Source organism: Poromitra crassiceps, assembly GCF_964638095.1.
Source record: "Poromitra crassiceps genome assembly, chromosome: 1".
In the NCBI taxonomy this organism is placed as follows: Eukaryota; Metazoa; Chordata; class Actinopteri; order Beryciformes; family Melamphaidae; genus Poromitra; species Poromitra crassiceps.
Genome location: NC_139623.1, coordinates 99096394 through 99118981, shown reverse-complemented (window position 1 = coordinate 99118981; position 22588 = coordinate 99096394). Strand labels below are relative to the sequence as shown.

At 43.8% G+C, this 22588-nt stretch overlaps 1 protein-coding gene across 2 annotated transcripts in view; it reads right to left on the bottom strand.

The window, feature by feature from the left end:
• LOC310785300 (prelamin-A/C-like) overlaps positions 1–19449 on the bottom strand; it is a 55927-nt gene extending 36478 nt beyond the window's left edge. Inside the window, exons 1-2 of one of the 2 annotated variants that reach the window (XM_083646320.1) lie at positions 19337–19449; positions 14855–15241 (exon numbers count right to left, since the gene is read on the bottom strand). In XM_083646320.1, the coding sequence (XP_083502446.1) occupies positions 14855–15186 (332 nt within the window). In that variant the 5' untranslated portion in view covers positions 15187–15241; positions 19337–19449. Of the gene's footprint in view, positions 1–14854; positions 15242–19164; positions 19245–19336 lie in introns of those variants that run through there. The other variant, XM_083646321.1, reaches the window with a different exon arrangement.
• Positions 19450–22588: the final 3139 nt, after the last annotated feature.

Genomic DNA, 22588 nt, shown 5'->3' with positions numbered 1-22588 from the left:
CGTATCGTGAGGTCCTTGCCAATACCCAGCCCTACTTTCTAGTCTACTTCACTGCCTGCATTGCAACTGTAGTTCATTACTTTTCAGATTAATATTTGTTTAGCATGTAAGATATGAGCAGTTAAAATTAACCATTATCTCTACGTTAAAAAAAAGCCATATAAAAAAATGCCCAGCTTACACAAAAGTGTCTTGTTTCCTTTATCACACAGATGGCTGAAAAAAGGAGAATGGTCACTAAAGTCTGGGAGTAGCCTACTTCACCAAAGACAATGACATAGTGACCTGCAATACCTGCAAATCAGAGATACGCCAGGGATGTACCAAATCTAGTCAAAAGAATACAAGCAATATGTTAAAAATTATTTAATAAAGTAATGTGTTTAAGAAAGCAGCTGTCTGTACTGTTACTGTACCTTCAATCCACATAGAAAAAGGTCCGTTTTCATTCCAGCTAAAAAAAATCACTATATCGGCCGCCATATCGGTTATCGGTGATTTTCCTCCTCTCTAAAATCGGTAATCGGTATCGGTCAGAAAAATCCTTATCGGTCGGTCTCTACTTGGTATAATGGGTCAATAAAGTTATAACCCTTCTGTAAATAAGTATAAGTAAGTATAAATAATACTTTGACATTAACACAAATTCGTTTTTTGTCCTCCAGACATTTGTCCCATTGCGGAAAAAAAGAATCCTTCCATTTCCATAAAATTAGTTGTTAGCTTGCCAGCATTGAAACCAAAGGACAGGTCTGACTGTGCCCCATAGCTTCAATAAAGAATGCTAACAAAGCTACAAGCCATTCTAGGGAGACTGAAAGAGAAAACCTGAGGACAAATACAAAAAGTGAACATATCTATATATCTATAATCTAGGCATCAATGAAGCGTCATCACCCTCTCTTATATGCAAAGCATTACACCCGTTTTTTGTGTGTCTTCATTAACAAATTATTCAACATGAAAGTCTCTTAGAACTATGCCGTGACACCATTATGAAAAGCAAAATGATCTCATTCACCTCACTGTTGGGCGACATCCAAAACCAGGCAGTCGTCTGAGAGCTCCGGTCCACCCTGGCACGACTCAATGTGACAGAGACTTGTCTGCTGTCACATAATACATGCTGAGGTCATCATAGAGGAATACAGGGTTTCCCCCGGAGGCAGTCAGGAGAACAGAGGGGAATGTGATCAAACCAAACCACATGGGAAAAGATGCAGCACAATGAAATCTGATGGTGGAGGTTTGCAGCACTGTGCTAACTTTAAATCCATTTTCACAGATTAGCAAGTGCCAATATTCGCCCTCCATTCATCTACAACACATACGAAAGAATAGGTTGAAGTGGCTGTGACATTGTAGTGAATAGTTTGAGGATCAATGCAGGATGGGAGTTTTCTAATGGCTACCACACAGGCGATGCAGTCAATTGTGGAAAAAGTGGTCAGATGTCATCATGACTGCACAAGTGGGTGTTAAAGCATGTGTATACACACTTTCCCAGATACCTTAGATTGTCAAAACCTAAATGATTCCCAGGGTCCAGGGATTTTTTTTATTATTTTTTTCACCTTTATTTATACAGGGGGAGTCTCACTGAGAGCAATGCTCTCTTTTTCAGGAGTGCCCCGTTCACATTCACACACGCATTCACACCTGGAAGCTAGCTGACCAGCACAACCACAGTCTGATCTGCTGGCCACTGATCAGCTCCACTGGAGCAGTTGGGGTTAAGGGCCTTGCTCAAGGGCCCCTCAGTGGTGGTAATGAGGGAGGGGCAAGCACTGCCTTTTCACTTTCCCCAGCCAGATTTATCCTGCCGGGCCCGGGGATTGAACCGACGACCTTCCGTTCACAAGGTTCTCTAACCACTGCCCAATGTTATTTTTTATCCAAGAGTTCTATACTATAATGCTCACATCCGGATTTCATTAAGCATATTTAAGAGCTTTATAATTAGGCTGTTTAAAAAGGGTCATTGAGGGAACGCAAAATGATTAATGGATAATTTACAGTGGAATAAAAGCTGACTAGGAGAGAGTTTAAGCTTACCGCACTTGACCCTTAAGGAAATAGATATTACACAACTTGAATAGACATATTTTCTTTAACCAGTTAATAATCGATAACATTGGCCTAATAATAGCTTGTTACAAGTACGGTAATTACTTCACTAATTAACTAAGAATTTTTACATTTTGGGTGGAAATATTTTTGCCTACTTCAACGTGACGTCACAGGCTATGCCTGTAGCGTAAGTTTCTTCGCGACTGATAGCACATAGAGGTCACGTGGAGGCTGGGTTTACCCAGGCTAGAAAATTTTATGTTTTATGATATTGCCATCACTTTGATTTTGATGCAAAAGGCTGCAGAATTTCTCTTTCTTTTTATACTTTAGGAAAGGAACTGGGTTTCTATCACTTTGACGCAGTGGTCGCATTATTAACAGAATATTGTTTGTCAGTCAGATTCTTTTTAACAATTACAGACACATCTGGAGGCCATCTGTCATTTTAACACAGATAATAATAGATTATGACGGAATTTTTACGACCCTGTCAAAATGACAATAGGAGAAAGTCTAACAACCACTGCTTTGATGGTTTCCTAAACCTTCCTTCCTGATGATTTCTTGCCTAATAATATTTTTTAAATTCTGTCTCTTTGTGCTTCAAACTGATTTCTTATCCAACAGAATGTCATGGCCTCTTGGCACAGCTGCTGATCCAGTGAGTATAGTAGGGTTGTCAAAAGTATCGATGGTATCGATAAAAGTCAATACTAAAAATTTGAAACGGATACAATACTCATTTGCAACAGGTATCGATAGTATCGATAAGTATCAATACTAAAAAAATTAACTGATACAATACTCATTTGCAACTGTATCACTACCAGCAGTGCTTTCTCTTAATGAAAAATTAAACATACCACTGATTTGTCCCTCCCTGTCATTGGTGGGTATCTTTTGCTTCAACAAGTTCAAAGAATTCTGATCTTAATCTGTAATCTGTTGTGTAAAGTAAAAGTTTTTAATGAGTTTTATCAGGCCTAGATTATGGAGAAGCGTGCATCTGTCTGTCCATCTTTCTTTGTTTATTTTTTATGCCTCTTGATGTGTTGTCATCCTGCCGCGTGGTATTGAAAATGGTATCGAGTCGATATTTTCCTGGGTATCGGTATCGAAGTAGAAATTCTAGTATCGTGACATCCCTAGAGTATAGTGAAATACTGCTGGCCATCAGACTGTTATACTGTGAATATAGTGAAATACTGTTTAGACCTTTGGGGGGCTCAGCCCCCAAACAGAATATCCTGGGCCGCAGACCCCCTAGGGGGTTCCGGGGGCATGCCCCCCCGGGAGAAGATTTTGTACATTTTAAAGTAAAAATGAATCAATCTGGTGCACTTTGAGAGCAAAATGAAGAGGCTAAATCTCTGAACAACTACACACATCACATTAATATCCTCTTTACTGTTCTATTGCTTTATAATGATGAAAAAATAATAGTCTCACTATATATATACAGTATATATATACACCGTAAAACTGCCAATAAGGGCAGTTTATTATGCTAAATCGAGTCTGACCCCAGGCGGTTAAAGGAGACCAGGCGGCAATTGGAGTCAGGCGGTTATTTCTTTATTGTACGAAATTGACCCAGGCGATTATTAGTTTTTGCACAGAATTTCTGGTCAGCAAAAACGGAAAGTATCAAATTGCTTATTTAAACCAGTGAGATAGTACTTAGTACACACAAGAGGGTAGGTACAGGCAGTTTTGATTTTTGAACATGCCTAGTATTGTACTGCCAAGTATTGCCTTCATCACCATCATCATCATCCAACTACCAGTACGTTACAGTATCAATTCATTGCTCTCCTCTTAATCCCTCTGCCAAACAGCCATACTGTAGTAATCCAGGGAATATAAAGTCAAATCCAGCAGCAGGAATAAAGAGGGAAGCGCTTGGTTCGGATGCAAGTAAAAACCGAGTGCTTTATTGCACACTCTGCACTCACTCTGACAACACAACATTCATTCCAACTTCCCGGTTTAAATACCGGTAACAACGTCCCCCCTGACGTCACCGCGTCGGCGCGCGGGCCGTCTGGGTAGTGTAGTGAATTAGATTGTCAATCTCCTTAGTGTGCGCAGTCACCACAATACCATATTTTAAACAAGTAACATTAGCCTACCGCTCACACATTCAGTTGTTTGTGTTTCATTAGTCTCGCTGGCCAGCCCATGGCCAGCCTCCTCTCCCTTCCGTGAGTAGGGAGGGGACGCTGACCAGCGAGACTAGTGTTTCATTGGAAAGTCATAGCAACGTCATTGTAGAACGCACGCTAACGTTAGCTACCAAACTAACGCTAACGAAACAGCACTGCAGCACTACTAGACAAACAAGCAGACTTACCAAATACGTAGACGCCAAGACAAGTTTCCAATACATGTCCGAATAAAATATAAAACTGGGGGAGAAAGAGCAGGACTGACTTCCGCCAGACTTCCTCCACAACACACGTCATTACCGTAAGTGACTGAATTCAGTCAACACAAAAACATACCGTAGGCCTAATGGGGGAGAAAAAACATTTATTCTAATAACCGCTCCCGGCTGTTAATGGAAGACCGGCGCTTATGTGCAAAATTGAGTTTGACCCCCTGCAGTTATTGGAGACTCGGCGGCAATTGGGGAGAGGGCCCCTATTAGAAGTTTTACGGTATATATATATTCGGCATACAGGTGGAATGGTAGGTAGTAGAATACTGCTTGCTTAAATACAATGGTGCAATTATACAATTATACAATCCCATGACTGTTTTGGCACCACAGTGTGCAGAAATAGGGAAACAAAAAAGGCAAGAATGATATTTCCCCCCCTGGCATGCAGAACACTGTCTTTAGGACCCTGGAGCTCATATACCCTAGCTGACACATGTCAGACATGGCTGTAAAGCTAAGACTCATGTGGGTCTAATTAGCCCAATTTCATTCAGATAGCTTGATGTGAGAGGTCAAGGGACCCACTTGAGTAGTCATGCCCAGCATTTACATTTGTCTAAAACTTTGCCGACTTTGGAGCTATGTTACACTCGCTTGCCAGCAAGCTAGCATAACATGGCTGGTACCTACGGATTCGTCTGGATGTCTAGTATTTTAGGGGTGGGCTCAGATGATTTGGGGGGGGCTTAAGCCCCCCCAAAAGGGTCTAAAACCACCTATGACTGAGTATAGTGAAATACTGCTGGCCACCAGACTGTTATACTGTGAGTAATGAGTATAGTGAAATACTGCTGGCCACCAGACTGTTATACTGTGAGTATAGTGAAATACTGCTGGCCACCAGACTGTTGTACTGTGAGTATAGTGAAATACTGCTGGCCACCAGACTGTTATAGTGTGAGTATAGTGAAATACTGCTGGCCACCAGACTGTTATTCTGTGAGTATAGTGAAATACTGCTGGCCACCAGACTGTTATTCTGTGAGTATAGTGAAATACTGCTGGCCACCAGACTGTTATTCTGTGAGTATAGTGAAATACTGCTGGCCACCAGACTGTTATTCTGTGAGTATAGTGAAATACTGCTGGCCACCAGACTGTTATTCTGTGAGTATAGTGAAATACTGCTGCCCACCAGACTGTTATAGTGTGAGTATAGTGAAATACTGATGGCCACCAGACTGTTATTCTGTGAGTATAGTGAAATACTGCTGGCCACCAGACTGTTGTACTGTGAGTATAGTGAAATACTGCTGGCCACCAGACTGTTATTCTGTGAGTATAGTGAAATACTGCTGCCCACCAGACTGTTGTACTGTGAGTATAGTGAAATACTGCTGGCCACCAGACTGTTATTCTGTGAGTATAGTGAAATACTGCTGCCCACCAGACTGTTATAGTGTGAGTATAGTGAAATATTGCTGGCCACCAGACTGTTATAGTGTGAGTATAGTGAAATATTGCTGGCCACCTGTTGAATGGAGGCTTACCTATTAAAAAAAAGAGGAAAAAAAGAGCAAAGGCATTTGTAAGGCTGAATCACGTGGAAGTGGGGTGCAGGCTTGCTCTTGTCCATTTTAAGGAGAGACGTTTAAGACAATTTTATCTACACAAAATTAACATTTTGAATGAGTGCTCCTGTTACGCGTTACCTCGGAGATGTGTTTAAATTTTCCATAGGCTAAAATTAGGGATTTACACACTGAAACTATGGTTATCACAAATATGTATACCGTAACTAATAATAGACCACTTGACTTTGTGTGTGATAATGATGCCCCTCTTTTCATTCTCTCCATCATGCTGTCCTTTTTTCTTTCCCCTTTTCCTCACAGGAAGGTTGGCTATACAATGAAAAGCTCCAATCTATTACTGTGCATCTTGTATACAGTATGTGAGGCCTGTTTCCCTTCTACTATAAGTGGCAGTATGTGCTGTGAATATGTTGTCAATATGTCTTTGTTTCAATGCCACTAAGACAGATACATCTGTACATCTGTTGTACTTGGCATATGAAGTCATTCTCCACATATGGTAACAAGTAAAGCTCTACATCTATACATTGGAGGATAATTAGGAAATGTAGTTTATGGGAAAGACACACGAGCAAATGAAATGGCATTGAGGTCGATCATAAACAAGCAAAATAAAGAAAAACTGTTTGTGGACTGTGTACCATTTAAACTGCATTTACAAATGGGCCATATTGTATAAAGGCTATTCCAGGGTGAAACGAAATGGTAAAGGCAAGTATTCTAAATAAAGGAAATAGTTTGTGCTGTATGATAAGTGCACTTCCTGCTGTGTTCTCTTGATAGTTGCGAATGTCATAAGTTTGGATGGCCTCCAAATGACATATCAGCCCATAGTTTTAATTTACGAGGAGTATTGGATCTTTGCTTTGTGAGTTTCATTCTGTGCTCTACGTACCGGGACATGTCGCGCCAAGTTATGTAATTCATTTGTGAAGCACTGTCCAAACGTGAACATCTGGTGAAACTGATTGCAATTGTCTAAAAGCTTTGTCAAGCTGCTGCCACACCCTGAAGCAGTGTGCCAAGGGGTGTGGCACACAAAGCCTGGCTAAAGCTTCTGGCATACTCTTCGCGCACGCGCTGGAGGCGGGGCTCCACGGAGGGCGCGCGCACTCTGCACGGGCCAAAACAGAACATAGTGAGTGCTCCAGAAATGGCGCGATCAGTGAAAGGCAGTCTGAATGAAATTGAATGTAACGTTCCCAATTCTATATATTAAATTCTAAAAAACGACCCTCAACATTTGGGAAGGCTAAGCCACACAACTAGTTTGTTATAATCGAACATTATGCTTTTGAAGGCGACTGTACGACGGTGAGGACTCAATCACAGCAGATATCCGCTGATAGCCTACCACGGATCTCACAGGCACAGGCAGCAAAACCCGACGCGCTGATAGAAAAATCTCCATGGACGCGCCGCGCTGCGCTCAGGCCTCGCCCCCCCGACACGCCCCGTGCGATGACGGAGATAGTGAAGTACAGCATTGGTCACACATAAAAACACAGAAGCATCCAACATAAAGATTATTCACAACAACAACCATACAGGTAACTAATGTAATACAACCTCATGAAATGTGCTACATACCATCCTGCATACACAAATAGCTTTACAGTGGAGCGCTACCTAGAAGCCATTGTTTCAGTTTAGCCTTGAACATGACTGTTAGTAGTCTGTTTAATGCTGTTGGGAACCTTATTCCAATCATGGACCCCCGAGCATCTGAAAGAACTTTTGCCCATCTGACTACTGATCTTTACCAGCGTCCGATTTGCTACGCTAGACCTGGTGTTGTGCCTGTGGGCCTCTCTGGCCTGTGGGAAGTAATTGGGTGCAGTACCATTTACAATTTTATGAACCTGACAGAGTTTTAGCTGTGTCACTCTGGACTCCACTGGTAGCCAGTTTAGCTGTGTAAACTGGTTCCTCCCTATATAATATGTTCTCAGGGCCCAAGATGTAGGACTACTCTAATCAATTTGTTTTGAGAGACCTGGAGCTTTGTCTTCCACAGCTTGGGAAGACTGCTGAACCAGGCTGTGCTCGCATAGTCAAAGTGGTATTGAATTAAGCTGGATGCCACAAATTTCTGACTTTCCCTGTCCAGGAAGTCTGACTTTCTGGCCAGGAACTTAGTTCTAGCGTTCACTTTTACACTTATCATTACAGTATTTATTTATTTATTTAGCCTTTATTTAAACAGGTAAAATCACATTGAGACCGAAGTCTTATTTACAAGTGCGACCTGTTCATACAGCAGCTCATACAACAGTTACACATGTAAAGACAGCAACAGTACAATCAACCGTCAAACCATAATAAGTTAAAAACAACATAAAACATAAAGTGCTGAGGAGGGGGGGCGGAGGGTAGAGACAAAAATGTTGCCTTGAGAGCAGGAGCAGATCGAGGAATCTCTGTCCAAATTACTCAACGATCATTTAAAACTTGCCAGGGGGATCAAACTGGACAGCTTCACTCTGCTGTAGCGTGTTCCAGGTGGAGGGGGATCAAACTGGACAGCTTCAGACTCTGCTGTAGCGTGTTCCAGGTGGAGGGGGATCAAACTGGACAGCTTCAGACTCTGCTGTAGCGTGTTCCAGGCGGAGGGGGATCAGACTGGACAGCTTCAGACTCTGCTGTAGCGTGTTCCAGGTGGAGGGGGATCAGACTGGACAGCTTCAGACTCTGCTGTAGCGTGTTCCAGGTGGAGGGGGATCAGACTGGACAGCTTCAGACTCTGCTGTAGCGTGTTCCAGGTGGAGGGGGATCAGACTGGACAGCTTCAGACTCTGCTGTAGCGTGTTCCAGGCGGAGGGGGATCAGACTGGACAGCTTCAGACGCTGCTGTAGCGTGTTCCAGGTGGAGGGGGATCAGACTGGACAGCTTCAGACTCTGCTGTAGCGTGTTCCAGGTGGAGGGGGATCAAACTGGACAGCTTCAGACTCTGCTGTAGCGTGTTCCAGGCGGAGGGGGATCAGACTGGACAGCTTCAGACTCTGCTGTAGCGTGTTCCAGGTGGAGGGGGATCAAACTGGACAGCTTCAGACTCTGCTGTAGCGTGTTCCAGGTGGAGGGGGATCAGACTGGACAGCTTCAGACTCTGCTGTAGCGTGTTCCAGGCGGAGGGGGATCAAACTGGACAGCTTCAGACTCTGCTGTAGCGTGTTCCAGGCGGAGGGGGATCAAACTGGACAGCTTCAGACTCTGCTGTAGCGTGTTCCAGGCGGAGGGGGATCAGACTGGACAGCTTCAGACTCTGCTGTAGCGTGTTCCAGGTGGAGGGGGATCAAACTGGACAGCTTCAGACTCTGCTGTAGCGTGTTCCAGGTGGAGGGGGATCAGACTGGACAGCTTCAGACTCTGCTGTAGCGTGTTCCAGGTGGAGGGGGATCAAACTGGACAGCTTCAGACTCTGCTGTAGCGTGTTCCAGGTGGAGGGGGATCAAACTGGACAGCTTCAGACTCTGCTGTAGCGTGTTCCAGGCGGAGGAGGATCAGACTGGACAGCTTCAGACTCTGCTGTAGCGTGTTCCAGGTGGAGGGGGATCAAACTGGACAGCTTCAGACTCTGCTGTAGCGTGTTCCAGGCGGAGGAGGATCAGACTGGACAGCTTCAGACTCTGCTGTAGCGTGTTCCAGGTGGAGGAGGATCAGACTGGACAGCTTCAGACTCTGCTGTAGCGTGTTCCAGGCGGAGGAGGATCAGACTGGACAGCTTCAGACTCTGCTGTAGCGTGTTCCAGGTGGAGGAGGATCAGACTGGACAGCTTCAGACTCTGCTGTAGCGTGTTCCAGGTGGAGGAGGATCAGACTGGACAGCTTCAGACTCTGCTGTAGCGTGTTCCAGGTGGAGGAGGATCAGACTGGACAGCTTCAGACTCTGCTGTAGCGTGTTCCAGGCGGAAGGGGCAGAGTAAGAGAATGCCTTTTTTCCACGCTCAGTACGAACTGAGGGGATGGAATAGTATGTCTGCAGCTCAGTTGGGCTCTGGTCAGCAGTCGGGTGCGGGGTTGTTTAAGCAGTGCTGTGTGGTTGTGTGAACTGGGACAAGCATGATTAAATAAATAGTAAATACACTTCCATGTGTTTCTGCAAAATGTTTTTCCAAAAAGCACTCATTAAAAATGTTTATATTATCTATAACTGGGGATGCATGCGAGCACAGGAAACGTTATCTAGCAACAGGAAACTAGCAAGCTAACAGATACTGGCTAGTCACAATTCGCTCGCAATTTCCTCCGCAACACTTTTGAAAGCAGCGTAACTTGTCCATGCTTGTCCATGCATGTTTCACTAACATCGTGGCGTTTTTAGAGATCGTTGGTTCCGTGAATAGCCACAACTATGTGCAGCTGGGGATTTGTCATACCACTGGAGTTGCTTTTATTCATGTGGATTGGTTAGAATATCCATTAGATAAGGGCATGAGCTTCTGAATTCAGATCATCTAGTGTGCCTCTGCAGATTTGGGGTGGGTTTTATAGTCTCATCACAGTGAATAATATCTATTCATGTGTCTGGGTGGAGTGTTGAGGAAGGATTTGGCGAGTGAGTCTTGTAAGTGACACTGAGGAACCAGTTCCCCGACATGGGCTCATGGTTCACAGCCAGCGGCGCAGCTGGAGGTTAGGCTGGGCTCCTGTCCTTCTTCACTGTTAGAGGGAAGATGATTCTACAGGACTTTGACAGTTGTGAACATGAACCTGCTGTCGCTCGGGGCCTGATATTTCACCAATGTTGTTTTCACCAATGTTTTTACGCTTCAGGTTTAGGCTTCCTTTTATACGTTAAAATTCCATCCACACCTGCTGGAGCCAAGTAGTCTTTTACACACAGTTGTAAATTATTTACAAGACAAACAGTGTTTTAGGGAGAGCGGTTGGTATTTGAGCACAACAGCTTGGGGTCTTGCCTCAGGGGGGAAGAGCATGTGTTCCTTGCAGTATTTCTGCATACAAAGACGTCTAAGTGAAGAGACGCATCGTGGCTGTGTGGGCTAAACAGGTGTGTCCAGTCAACAGAGTGCACTGCTGATAGCCACACCTGTTGCTGTGCGTTCTGCGTGTCAAACTTGGGGAGGAATAGACCCTTTTCGCAGCAACCGTTTTGAGGCGGTAAAGCAGGAAGCAAACCAGGTGTAACCAATGCCATGCAATGATGGTTCCATTCCATTTAGGTGTTCCAGTACCAGGGCCCTCTTTAAAGTCCCTGGAAACCAAAATCCACAAAAACGTTCTAACTATGTTATTTAGGGTCTTATGTTAGTAATTTTGTGCCTCCGAAATTATTATACATTACTTTCAACCCAAAGCCTTAAAATCGCCACTTTTCTACAAGATTCTACAAAGTACTTCCTCATTGAAGACAGCAGTGCGCGAGGTGCTAAAACGCAGGAGCTTATGACGTCATAAGCGTCATAAGCCTCTCTCTCCGTTTCCCTCCCCCCTCTCTCTCGCGCTCTCCGAGAGACAGAAATTTCCCTGCTGTAGATGGGACACGCCCACACATTCCGCGGGAGAAAGTACACTCTAAAAAATAATGAAATCTCATGAGTTTTGCCATGGCTGTCAAACCTAAATTTATATACTTTGCGACGTTCATCATCGTTCAAATTCGGCTGGTGGCTTATTAACATAGGATCCTGTGATGTGATGAACTCAAAATGCTAAATAATAAAGAAATATTTCTGGTTTCCAGGGACTTTAATGTAATTGGTTACACTGGCTTTACTTCCTGCTTTACCACCTCAAAATGGTTGCTGTGAAAAGGGCCTATAACCAAGGACACCACGTCAAAATGTTGAATAATAAAAAGTCATCTTATTGTTGTGAGACATGGCTGTCACAGTCCAGGATGTGTTGTGCCGGCGTCTGCTGCCCGGCTTGGGGCGGTTTCAGAATAGCCCTTCAGAGCGTATTAATAAACCTGATCACACAAACTCCTGACTTCCCGTTTCAGAGCGATACAGTAAGTCTACAGTCAGCCCATTCCAGATGCCACGGAGCCATGAAGCCCCTCTGAGTCACCACCCCGTCACACGGCCATGCCAAGACTCCCAGGGCGCCATGGCAACCAAACACTGAGAAAACACGCTGGCTGCGGCGTAACAGACACAGCCGGCACAGGCCGGACTGAGTGAGTTCTCTCCACCACACGTGCGTCAAGTGATCTGCTTACTTTGGCCAGTAAGAGAGCTGTGGGAGCTGTTGCTGTGTTTCTAGCCATGTAGCTGGGGAATTAGAAAGAGCACAATGAAATGGGGAATATTTGGGAAGGGACTACAATTTTGAATAGTGCTATTCTCTCAGCACTTGCATGTTAAAGTACACGGTGCCAAAGTCAACAATCTCAAACACCTGCATAGCAGTGCATGTACTGTATCAAACCTCCACTGTCATACACCACAATGAAGGTGCACGCCCAAACAGAGCTGCAGGATAGGAGTAAATCAGCTTCCCAGACTGACCACACCCTCACCTGCAGCACTTAGCACACATGATAGGCTATGCTTCATAGTTCCAATTCAATGGCAATGTCAGCTTAGTGAAAACACAGTAGTGCCAATTGTGGAAGAGCATTGCTTGTCTGACCTGAGGCTGAGGTGCTCTTTGCCAGGACTCTGACACATTCCTGGGAAGTCGCTACAGCAGGAGGACATTCACCCACATAGATGTAGTCAACACTGAGGCTAACAGTATCAACAAAGTCTGTGTTTCTAAAGAACATGTTGTAAGCTAGCCGGTGAGACTGGCATATTGATAACCCTTCCTCTGGTGAAATACATACATGTGTAAGAAGAAAACACTCACACAGTGAGCAGTTGCCCTAAACTATAAAATCCACAATACTGGAGTCTGTCAGCGAACCACCCCAAACCTAACCACCCCACCCCCAGGGTTGCTTGCACAGCAACAGTCACCTTTGTGTAATATACGACAATGGAGGAGAATATGTCATTAGGCCGGTAACTCTTAACTTGACAGAGCGAGTTATGCGTTTAAAGCTGGATCCGCCCAGGGGTTTACATTTGCATGACTGTACTTACTACCTGGCATGCAGGAATGTGATGTCTTAATGGTCAGGTATGACAAACTACACACTTCAGTCAAAGGAATTTCTGAAGAACCAAAGAATGTTTTACGGTTGGGGGTATGCATTCTAGGCAGAAATTGAAGGTGTTGCACCACTTTGACTGTATTGCAAAACAGGTGTGGACTGTTAAAGAGAACACCACAAAAGGTGAAATTATAGCAATCACTTTCATGTTGTTACACATTGTTTCATGTGTTGTTATGACTGATGTACTGCCTAGAAGATGCTTTGGAACAATGATAAGGGTGAAATGGATACCGAGCTGACAAGCTGAGGAGATGGGTCATGATATGATAAGGGGGACGCAGTAATATAAGAAACCAGTGCAAGAACAAACATGCACTGCTTGATGCATCACAGCAAGTATGAGGATATAATGTCACAAAATATGTCTCATAAAATAAAATGGGTGCTCTGATTTCATCCCCTACGGTGCACTAACCCTTCTGACTTAACTTTGTTCCCCTAATGAACGAAACATTGTTTATGTACTCAGTCATGAAGCAAACATCATTAGCCTAAAATGTGAAAAGCATACAAACAATATTCATGCATTTTAAAAGCTAGGACCACAGGAATTTTCCGAGGTTAATGTAGGATCGCCCGCCAAAAACGTAGGGAATTCCCGCACAAAGGATTGAGGCAAGCAAAGAGATGAATGTTATGTCATCAAGACTGCAACACAAGTTGAAACACTTATGGATAGAGATACTGGTGGAGATACTGAGATGCAAGTGTGACCGCACGAAGGTCCAATTTACGTAAAGTTTAAATTTGATAATGTAAATAATAATGCATAAGAACTGATATATTGCAAACAGAAGAAGATGCAAGAAGACTAACTATGTGCAACCCTTGCCCTTAGACCACATCCAATTCATGGCATCAGCATAGTGTGCCAAAGTCATGCCCTCTTCTGCGTTAGGCATAGAGAAACTGCGGAGCGTGTCACCATTCAGAAACCACACCCAAAACGGGGGGAAACAGAAACCCCCCTCCAATCCTGGTGTTATCCTATGTCGCGTGCATGGTCACGTGTTACACAGAAAGATCGTATATACGGACATTGAACACTCCAACTTACTTCCTTGACAGCTAGATCCACATTTTTCTTCTCGCCAATTCTCAATGGCTTCCTTGTTTTGCTCAGGAGTACAAAAGAACTTTAACTGGCAATTTTTTACATTTGTTGTCTGCACAGCCCACCACACAACAGTTTTTAGCTATGTTTCATTGAAGGAAAATGACGCTGGTGTATGGGAGTGAACGGAGCGATTTCCCCTGTGATGGGCGTGGCCTATTTCATGCAGTGTGTATATACAAAGCAAGGGATTTCATCCGCCATTTACTTTTCCATACATTTTGTAAAATGCTTATACAAATAGGTTTACTTGGTCAAACCAAGCGATTCAGCTATTCAGAATGAGGAGGGACCATAGAACAGTTTACTCAGGCCAAAAATCCGCTATTTTTTAAGTTTTGGTCTTAGTGAAATGTTACATGTTCTCTCCTGATTCTAAATACAGTATAGCTGAATTGCTTGGTTTGATCAAGTAAAACTTTTTTGTAAGCATTGTACGAAACATCTATGGGAAAATAAATGGTGAATGAAATCCCTTGGTTCGTATGCATGACCTGGAAGAGTACCAAAGTCCCTCACATTCTTAGCTCCACCTCCCCGTTCCCCGGCACCCTCCTCCTACCTGGCTTTGAGCTCTTTGTACTCCTCCCTGATCTTGCCCAGCTCCAGCTGGAGGCGCGCCCGCTCCTTTGCCACCTGGTCCAGGGTCTTGCGGGCGTCGGCCAGCTCCGTCTCGTAGGCAGCCTTCATGCCCGACAGCTCGTGGCTGATCTCTGTGTCCGACTCCGTGATGCGCAGCCGCAGGCCGGCATTCTCCACCTCCAGAGAGCGCACCTTGTCGATGTAGACGGCCAGCCGGTCGTTGAGGTTGCACAGGTCCTCCTTCTCCTGCAGCCGGGTGATGCGGGCCGGGGAGAGGGGCGTGCTGGCGCTTTTTTGGCGTGGAGTTTCCATGGTTACTGACAGAGGCGGCTCAGCAAGAGGTGCAGGCAAAGAGGTGAGTCACTGGCTGTGGAGACGGAGGAAGGAGAAAGAGTTGGTTAGAACCGAAGAGGCGGAAGTACCAAAAACTGCAGTTCCTTGAATGGCCACTTGAAGCTGGCTCCAAAAGTGAGTCAATCCCCATTCACCTCCATGTTAAAATGCCTGAATTCACAGCATAAACAAACGTTTACAGGCTGGTTCAAAAAATGGTTTGGATCTCTATGGCTAATATCAGCTCTCATGACAACTCTACGGGGGGTGAATTTTTATATAACTCACCTGTTTAGAGTAAAATATAAGATAAAGAAAATACTGTTTTGAGGGTGATTGACAGGTCACCTGTCCAGTGATTGAGTGGGCGTGTCCGTTGAAGGTGCTGAATGAACTGCAGCTCTCCTTGCTCCAGCACATGGCTAACAACAGACTGCCAGCTTCTTTATGATTGGTTTGCAGAATTTCTTAGTGATCAATTTTGAGTGTAATGAGCCCTAAGGCCCGCCCACTTCAACCCCAACCTCAGAAAACAGCAAAAACAGCAAAATGGCAATATTTAGGATTTGGATTTAAACTAATGTCTACACCTTTTATATGCTTACTATTATGCACATAAGACCCTAAATTACAAACTGCAGTTAGAACGTTTTGTACATTTTGGTTGTCAGGGTCTTTAATGGAGATCTATTGAAAAAGATTACAGTCTTGCTTTGATCCTCGTCTGGGCAGTCCACCCTTCGTGCTAGGCCTGCTTACAGTTATGCATGACCATTTACTATAGGATCATTTTCCCATGGTGAGTCAGAGCAATTATAAAACTATGTGTATTGTGTAGGAGTAGTACAAGTAATTTGCAGAGGCAGAGTCATTTCTGTCATTTGCTGTTCAAGACTTCAGGTTTATAACCCCTATTTATTTCTAATGGAAGGTTTGAGTTTTCCTGCTTTTTTCTTGTTTTTCTTGTTCCTGATCACATCTCTTATTCAGATTAGTAGTTGGACACCAAAATGTAACACACAGTCAAATAAATGCATTGCTAAAGCAGTGGCGCACCTCTCCTCTGGCTTCATTAAATTGTTGCTAGAGAGTATATGCCACTTTAGCCGGCTCGTTCCTGAACAAGCATATTTCCCACGGACATACACCCCCTCCCACAACTCACCCACAAGGTAATTACACACATTTAATAACGGCTATAAAAAACATATGCAACCGCATGCCAGCAACTCCAAAATAAATCCACAACATTTTCCTCCTTCATCTCGGTTGTCAAATATCCGCAGTAAACTGGAGGCACAGAGCGATGAGCAGGCTGCTAATTGCTTCCACTCATTAACTGTGATCGATGTGTTTTGCTGTGGTCTCCACCCACATACAGTACACTCGCATCAGCCCCATTCATAATACCACAATGTTACAGTGTTACATACAGTACACTCGCATCAGCCCCATTCATAATATAATACCACAGTGTTACATACAGTACACTCACATCAGCCCCATTCATAATACCACAATGTTACAGTGTTACATACAGTACACTCGCATCAGCCCCATTCATAATATAATACCACAGTGTTACATACAGTACACTCACATCAGCCCCATTCATAATACCACAATGTTAGTGTTACATACAGTACACTCGCATCAGCCCCATTCATAATATAATACCACAGTGTTACATACAGTACACTCGCATCAGCCCCATTCATAATACCACAGTGTTACAGTGTTACATACAGCACTGGCATCAGCCCCATTCATAATATAATACCACAGTGTTACATACAGTACACTCGCATCAGCCCCATTCATAATACCACAGTGTTACAGTGTTACATACAGCACTCGCATCAGCCCCATTCATAATACCACAATGTTACAGTGTTACATACAGTACACTCGCATCAGCCCCATTCATAATATAATACCACAGTGTTACATACAGTACACTCACATCAGCCCCATTCATAATACCACAATGTTAGTGTTACATACAGTACACTCGCATCAGCCCCATTCATAATATAATACCACAGTGTTACATACAGTACACTCGCATCAGCCCCATTCATAATACCACAGTGTTACAGTGTTACATACAGCACTGGCATCAGCCCCATTCATAATATAATACCCAAGTGTTACATACAGTACACTCACATCAGCCCCATTCATAATACCACAGTGTTAGTGTTACGTACAGTACACTCATATCAGCCCCATTCATAATACAACAGTGTTACATACAGTACACTCACATCAGCCCCATTCATAATACCACAGTGATACAGTGTTACATACAGTACACTCACATCAGCCCCATTCATAATACCACAGTGATACAGTGTTACATACAGTACACTCACATCAGCCCCATTCGTAATACCAGTGATACAGTGTTACATACAGTACACTCACATCAGCCCCATTCATAATACCAGTGATACAGTGTTACATACAGTATACTCACATCAGCCCCATTCATAATACCACAGTGTTACATAGAGTACACTCACATCAGCCCCATTCATAATACCACAGTGTTACAGTGTTACAGTACACTCACATCAGCCCCATTCATAATACCACAGTGTTACATACAGTACACTCACATCAGCCCCATTCATAATACCACAGTGTTACAGTGTTACAGTACACTCACATCAGCCCCATTCATAATACCACAGTGTTACATAGAGTACACTCACATCAGCCCCATTCATAATACCACAGTGTTTCAGTGTTACAGTACACTCACATCAGCCCCATTCATAATACCACAGTGTTACATACAGTACACTCACATCAGCTCCATTCATAGTGTTACAGTGTTACAGTACACTCACATCAGCCCCATTCATAATACCACAGTGTTGACTCATTATATAAACAAACAGCAAGATGCCCCAATAAGGACATGAATCGGCTCTCTTTGTAGATGGGCGGTAACAGTGAAATGAATGAGAAAGCCTTGTTTCAAACACTTTGACACTAAAGACACAATGCAACATTTTAATTTGGGGGTATATTCACATTATGGTCTCCATATTGCCTTGCAGATGGAAATTGAGCTTCTTGGAACTTTTGTAATGCAAAAGTATTTCAAACTATAAAACCTAACATTCATATTTATCTCATATTTGTCACATGTGGGCCACAAGGCTCAGACAATGAATTTCAAAGTGACAAAATGGCTTCAATCCTATAAATAAATCCAACAAATTACTAAAGAATCGGTGGGAATACATTTTTTCATCAGAGTGGGCTACACCACAATTCTAGATAAGGCATTTAACACCATCAATAAAGTTAGGAGTTTTATCATTATCCAAATCACAGTAAAAATGACAATCCAAACAACATATGGATTTAGGACTTAGGATTTATCTCCAAGCAGGTGCTCCACTCACAGTTTGATAACCCTTGCCCGCCATTCGATAAAGGGCAAAGCTTAGCTCACTCAATCTGGTGGCAGTGGGTTGATCCACCAAACTTTGCCATCCATCCCATCACCGCCCATTACTACAAGTGCATGTGGGGACATGCACGTCCATGTGGGTGGGCAGTTTGGGCACACACATACACGCACATGCTCCGTGCACACGCCCACACGAGCAAACACACGCTATCACCTTCAAAACTCTCTCAGCTAACTTTGAATAAAACTTCCATTTTAGCTCCCATGATTAACAAGCACAGTCTATCATTCCACTCGCAAATAATAGCCATAATGTAACTTATAACCTTTAGAATGACTCAAGAGTTCAGTTATTACATACCACTCCCTGCCAAATAGAAAATGAAAACAGTTTTGCACTAGGTTGAGAATGCCATTACAAACAATATATTTATGTAGCAAGCACCTTTATCACGTCAATATAACCTGTGTTTATGACTGCTCCATAAAAATGCTGGCAAAAAAATCAGAGTTAACTTTCTTAACCTTACCTCCTCAACTGCAGCCCTGCTGGAAGGAATGGGATTGAGTGTGTGCAGCCGGACTTCTGCCCAGAAGTTTAGCTACTGGTGTGACTGTTTGTCTCCCTGTGTATGTGCGTGTGTTTGTGCGTGTGTATGTGCGTGTGTTTGAGTGTGTGTATTGTGTGTGTGTGCGTCGTACCCCTGTGGAGCGTAGAGAAGAGGATCCGTTGAGTAATGCAGCCGTTCTCTCTCGGCGGGTGGGTGTGTGTGCCTTTGGCTCGCGCCCTGAACTGGCTCCCTAGTAGTCGCTCCCTGCACATGTACCTACTGCTGGAGAGGGGGAGAAAGGAGGCGGGAGCAGCACAGAGGGGAGGGGAGAGGGACGCTCCCTGCACATGTACGTACCTACTGCTGGAGGAGGGGAGAGAGGAGGCGGGAGCAGCACAGAGGGGAGGGAAGGAGAGAGGGAGGGGAGGGGCAGTAAGGAGGAGTCAGGCTAGACAGAGGGCGCGCACACACACGCGCACACACACACACACACACACACACAAACAGAAAGCAGTTGCTGTGCCTTATCTCTCTCTACCTTGTCCTTATCTCTCCCTCTCCTCTTGCTCAGACAGAGGTTTCGCAGACAGATTGACCTCAGCCACTGCCAGTGCAAGTGGTCTGTCAACTGTGTTGCCAGATTTCAGGGGAGAAACAAGCAACCAGGGCTTCAAGCAGCTCCAGCCTGGGATCTCAGGCCCTTCTCCTCACCACCTCCTCCCCGCCTCTCAGACCCCGGCCACTGGCGCCGGAACAAGGGGGACATGGGGACATTTTGTCCCCCTTAAAATTTGGTCCCCCTAAAAAAAAAAAAAAAAAAAAAAAAATTTTTTTTTTTTTTTTTTTAAATCTGAGGGGGCAACTGCCCCTGACGCTTAGAGCCCACTTTACACTGTTTACACAGCCTGTGATGCTTGTTAAAGCCGTGATCATTGTGGGATTATTACACCTGAGACAGACAGACCCAGGGATCAAGTTACAGAGAGCCCACTTTACACTGTTTACACAGCCTGTGACACTTGTTAAAGCCATGATCATTGTGGGATTATTACACCTGAGAGACAGACAGACCTGGACTCTGTACTGCACTCACTGTCATTGGCTGCTGCTATAATCGTATACGGTTATTGTTATTTTATTTTTGTGTTGAGATGACAAGTTTTGCACTGTGTTTCGAAGTGATAATAATAATAATAAGTTCAGTGTTTCTGCCTGTGTTGCTGTCTGTTGTAGTGTAATTATAAAATTACCTAAAGGGAGAGCAGGTCACCAAGTGAGTGAGAAAAGGAAAAATACTGAATAATTACATTACTACAGTATAATCCTAATGTTAATTTAAAATTAGATATTCATCTAAATATGGCTAAAAATCATCCAAACGTCCATAAAAACGTAAATTTTTCATCGGCGCCCTAACGGGCGCCAAAGAAAAAAAAAAAAAAAAAAAAAAAAAAAAATTAGAAAGAAATTTTTTTTTTTTTTTTTTTTTTTTGTGTCCCCCTTATTGCAAACTCGTTCCGGCGCCACTGACCCCGGCCTGGAGCTTAAGACCTGGTTGCTTGATTCTCTCATGAGATCTGGCAACACTGTCAGCAAAAGTGCCGACTGATGACACTCAGCAGCTTCCAGGTGTGGGAAACTGTGTGAAAGATGTGGACCCCCCTACCCCCTCCCTCCTCTTGCAACTACAGCCCCAGCATTTGCTATAAAGAAAAATGTATTCATAGTCTGCTCTCCTGGTTAAGCAATGTTTAAAGAGTCTTCTGCTTTAAATGCAGCAGAGAGGAAACAATTGTGAGGCCCACTTCCTTAGAAGCCAACAAAGATCATCTTGGCACCGGCACATCAAGTAAACAGTAATGAAGAAAGTCCAAAGTACATGCAAAGCCTTCGTCACCTTGTAATAGGGCTCTGGTGTTCTCCATTGAAGGTAATCCACTGAATCCACCTGACAGCAAGGTAATCCACTGAATCCACCTGACAGCAAGGTAATCCACTGAATCCCAGGAGAATAAAATCCATAAGTGTTTGCCATCATATTCCCACTGAATATGATAATCCCCACCACAGGTCATCTTCAAATTGTAAAGGTCCAACACTCAACACAAAGTTGGTTCTGGTCTCGTATTTATTGCCTCGGGCGGGGTGGAGTTAATGGAATCACAGGTCCAATCAAGTTCTGGTGCAGGGAAAGGACAGTTTGACTGTGTTACTGTGTCAAGAGTGTTGTGTCTCCGCACCATGGAAATGAATGTTAAGTCTATTTGACTGTGTGTGTCTGTGTGTGTTTGTACGTGCACGTGTGGTTAAACAAGGGGCTAGCCGGCATCTCTGTTTTTGGGCATGGGTCAGGCCTGGTGGCTAAGGGAGTATCCTCCTGGCTAAGGCCTTTCAGTGGAAAAAAGCCGTCAGCCTCTGGCCTTGCCTCTCTGACTCACACACCGCTCCCTCTCCTTTCAGTGGAGTCTCTCTCTCTCTCTCCTTTCAGTAGTCTCTCTCTCTCCTTTCAGTAGTCTCTCTCTCTCTCCTTTCAGTGGAGAATCTATCTCTCTCTCTCTCCTTTCAGTGGAGAATCTCTCTCTCCTTTTAGTGGAGTCTCTCTCTCTAAATAAAGGCATGGGAAGAATACTAAAACATCCTACTTTAAGTACTGTTATCTTGCTAGCAAAGTAAATTTCAGACTTAAAAGCAGTGTCCTGGGGCGTCCTGGTGGCTCACCTCACGCAGTGACCCAGGTTTGAATCTGCCCTGCGGTCATTTGCTGCATGTCCTCCCCTCTCTCTCCCTGCTTTCCTGTCTACATACTGCCCTATCAAATAAAAGCAAAAATGCCCCAAAAATAATCTTAATAATCTGTCTTGTCTGAGGTGAAATGCAAATGAACTATAAGTCACATGATCAAATGTCTCATGTTCTCTTTACTCTTAGAAAAGAGGACCGTTACATGTGATCTTTCCCATGCAATTATAAGATGATGAGAGTACAGAGGTCAAACTAGATTTTTAATGGAACATTTTGAAATTAAGAAATAAAGTGAAAGTACAAAGTAAAGCTGAATTACTCTTCTCTACTTTGCTTGGTGATCATTCACTGTGAATGGCTCCACAAACCACAACTGACCAATGTACGATGGTCCACTTTCTCTTGACAGCCTACAAAAGTTGGACTCTGCAATGTGATTTTAAATGTAGCTATAAACAATACCTCAGCAAAAACATACTTGAGTAAAAGTAAAACTACTGACTTTTTAGAAAATACCCCCCAAAAGGTACAAGTACACAAAAAATGCTACTCCATTACAGCCAATAACATAAGTAAATGTAATTAGTTACTTCAACTTGTGGCTAAATCCTTAAAGCTAGTTTAAAGGGGCAATAAGTAAGATCTTTGCAGCCTTTAGAAC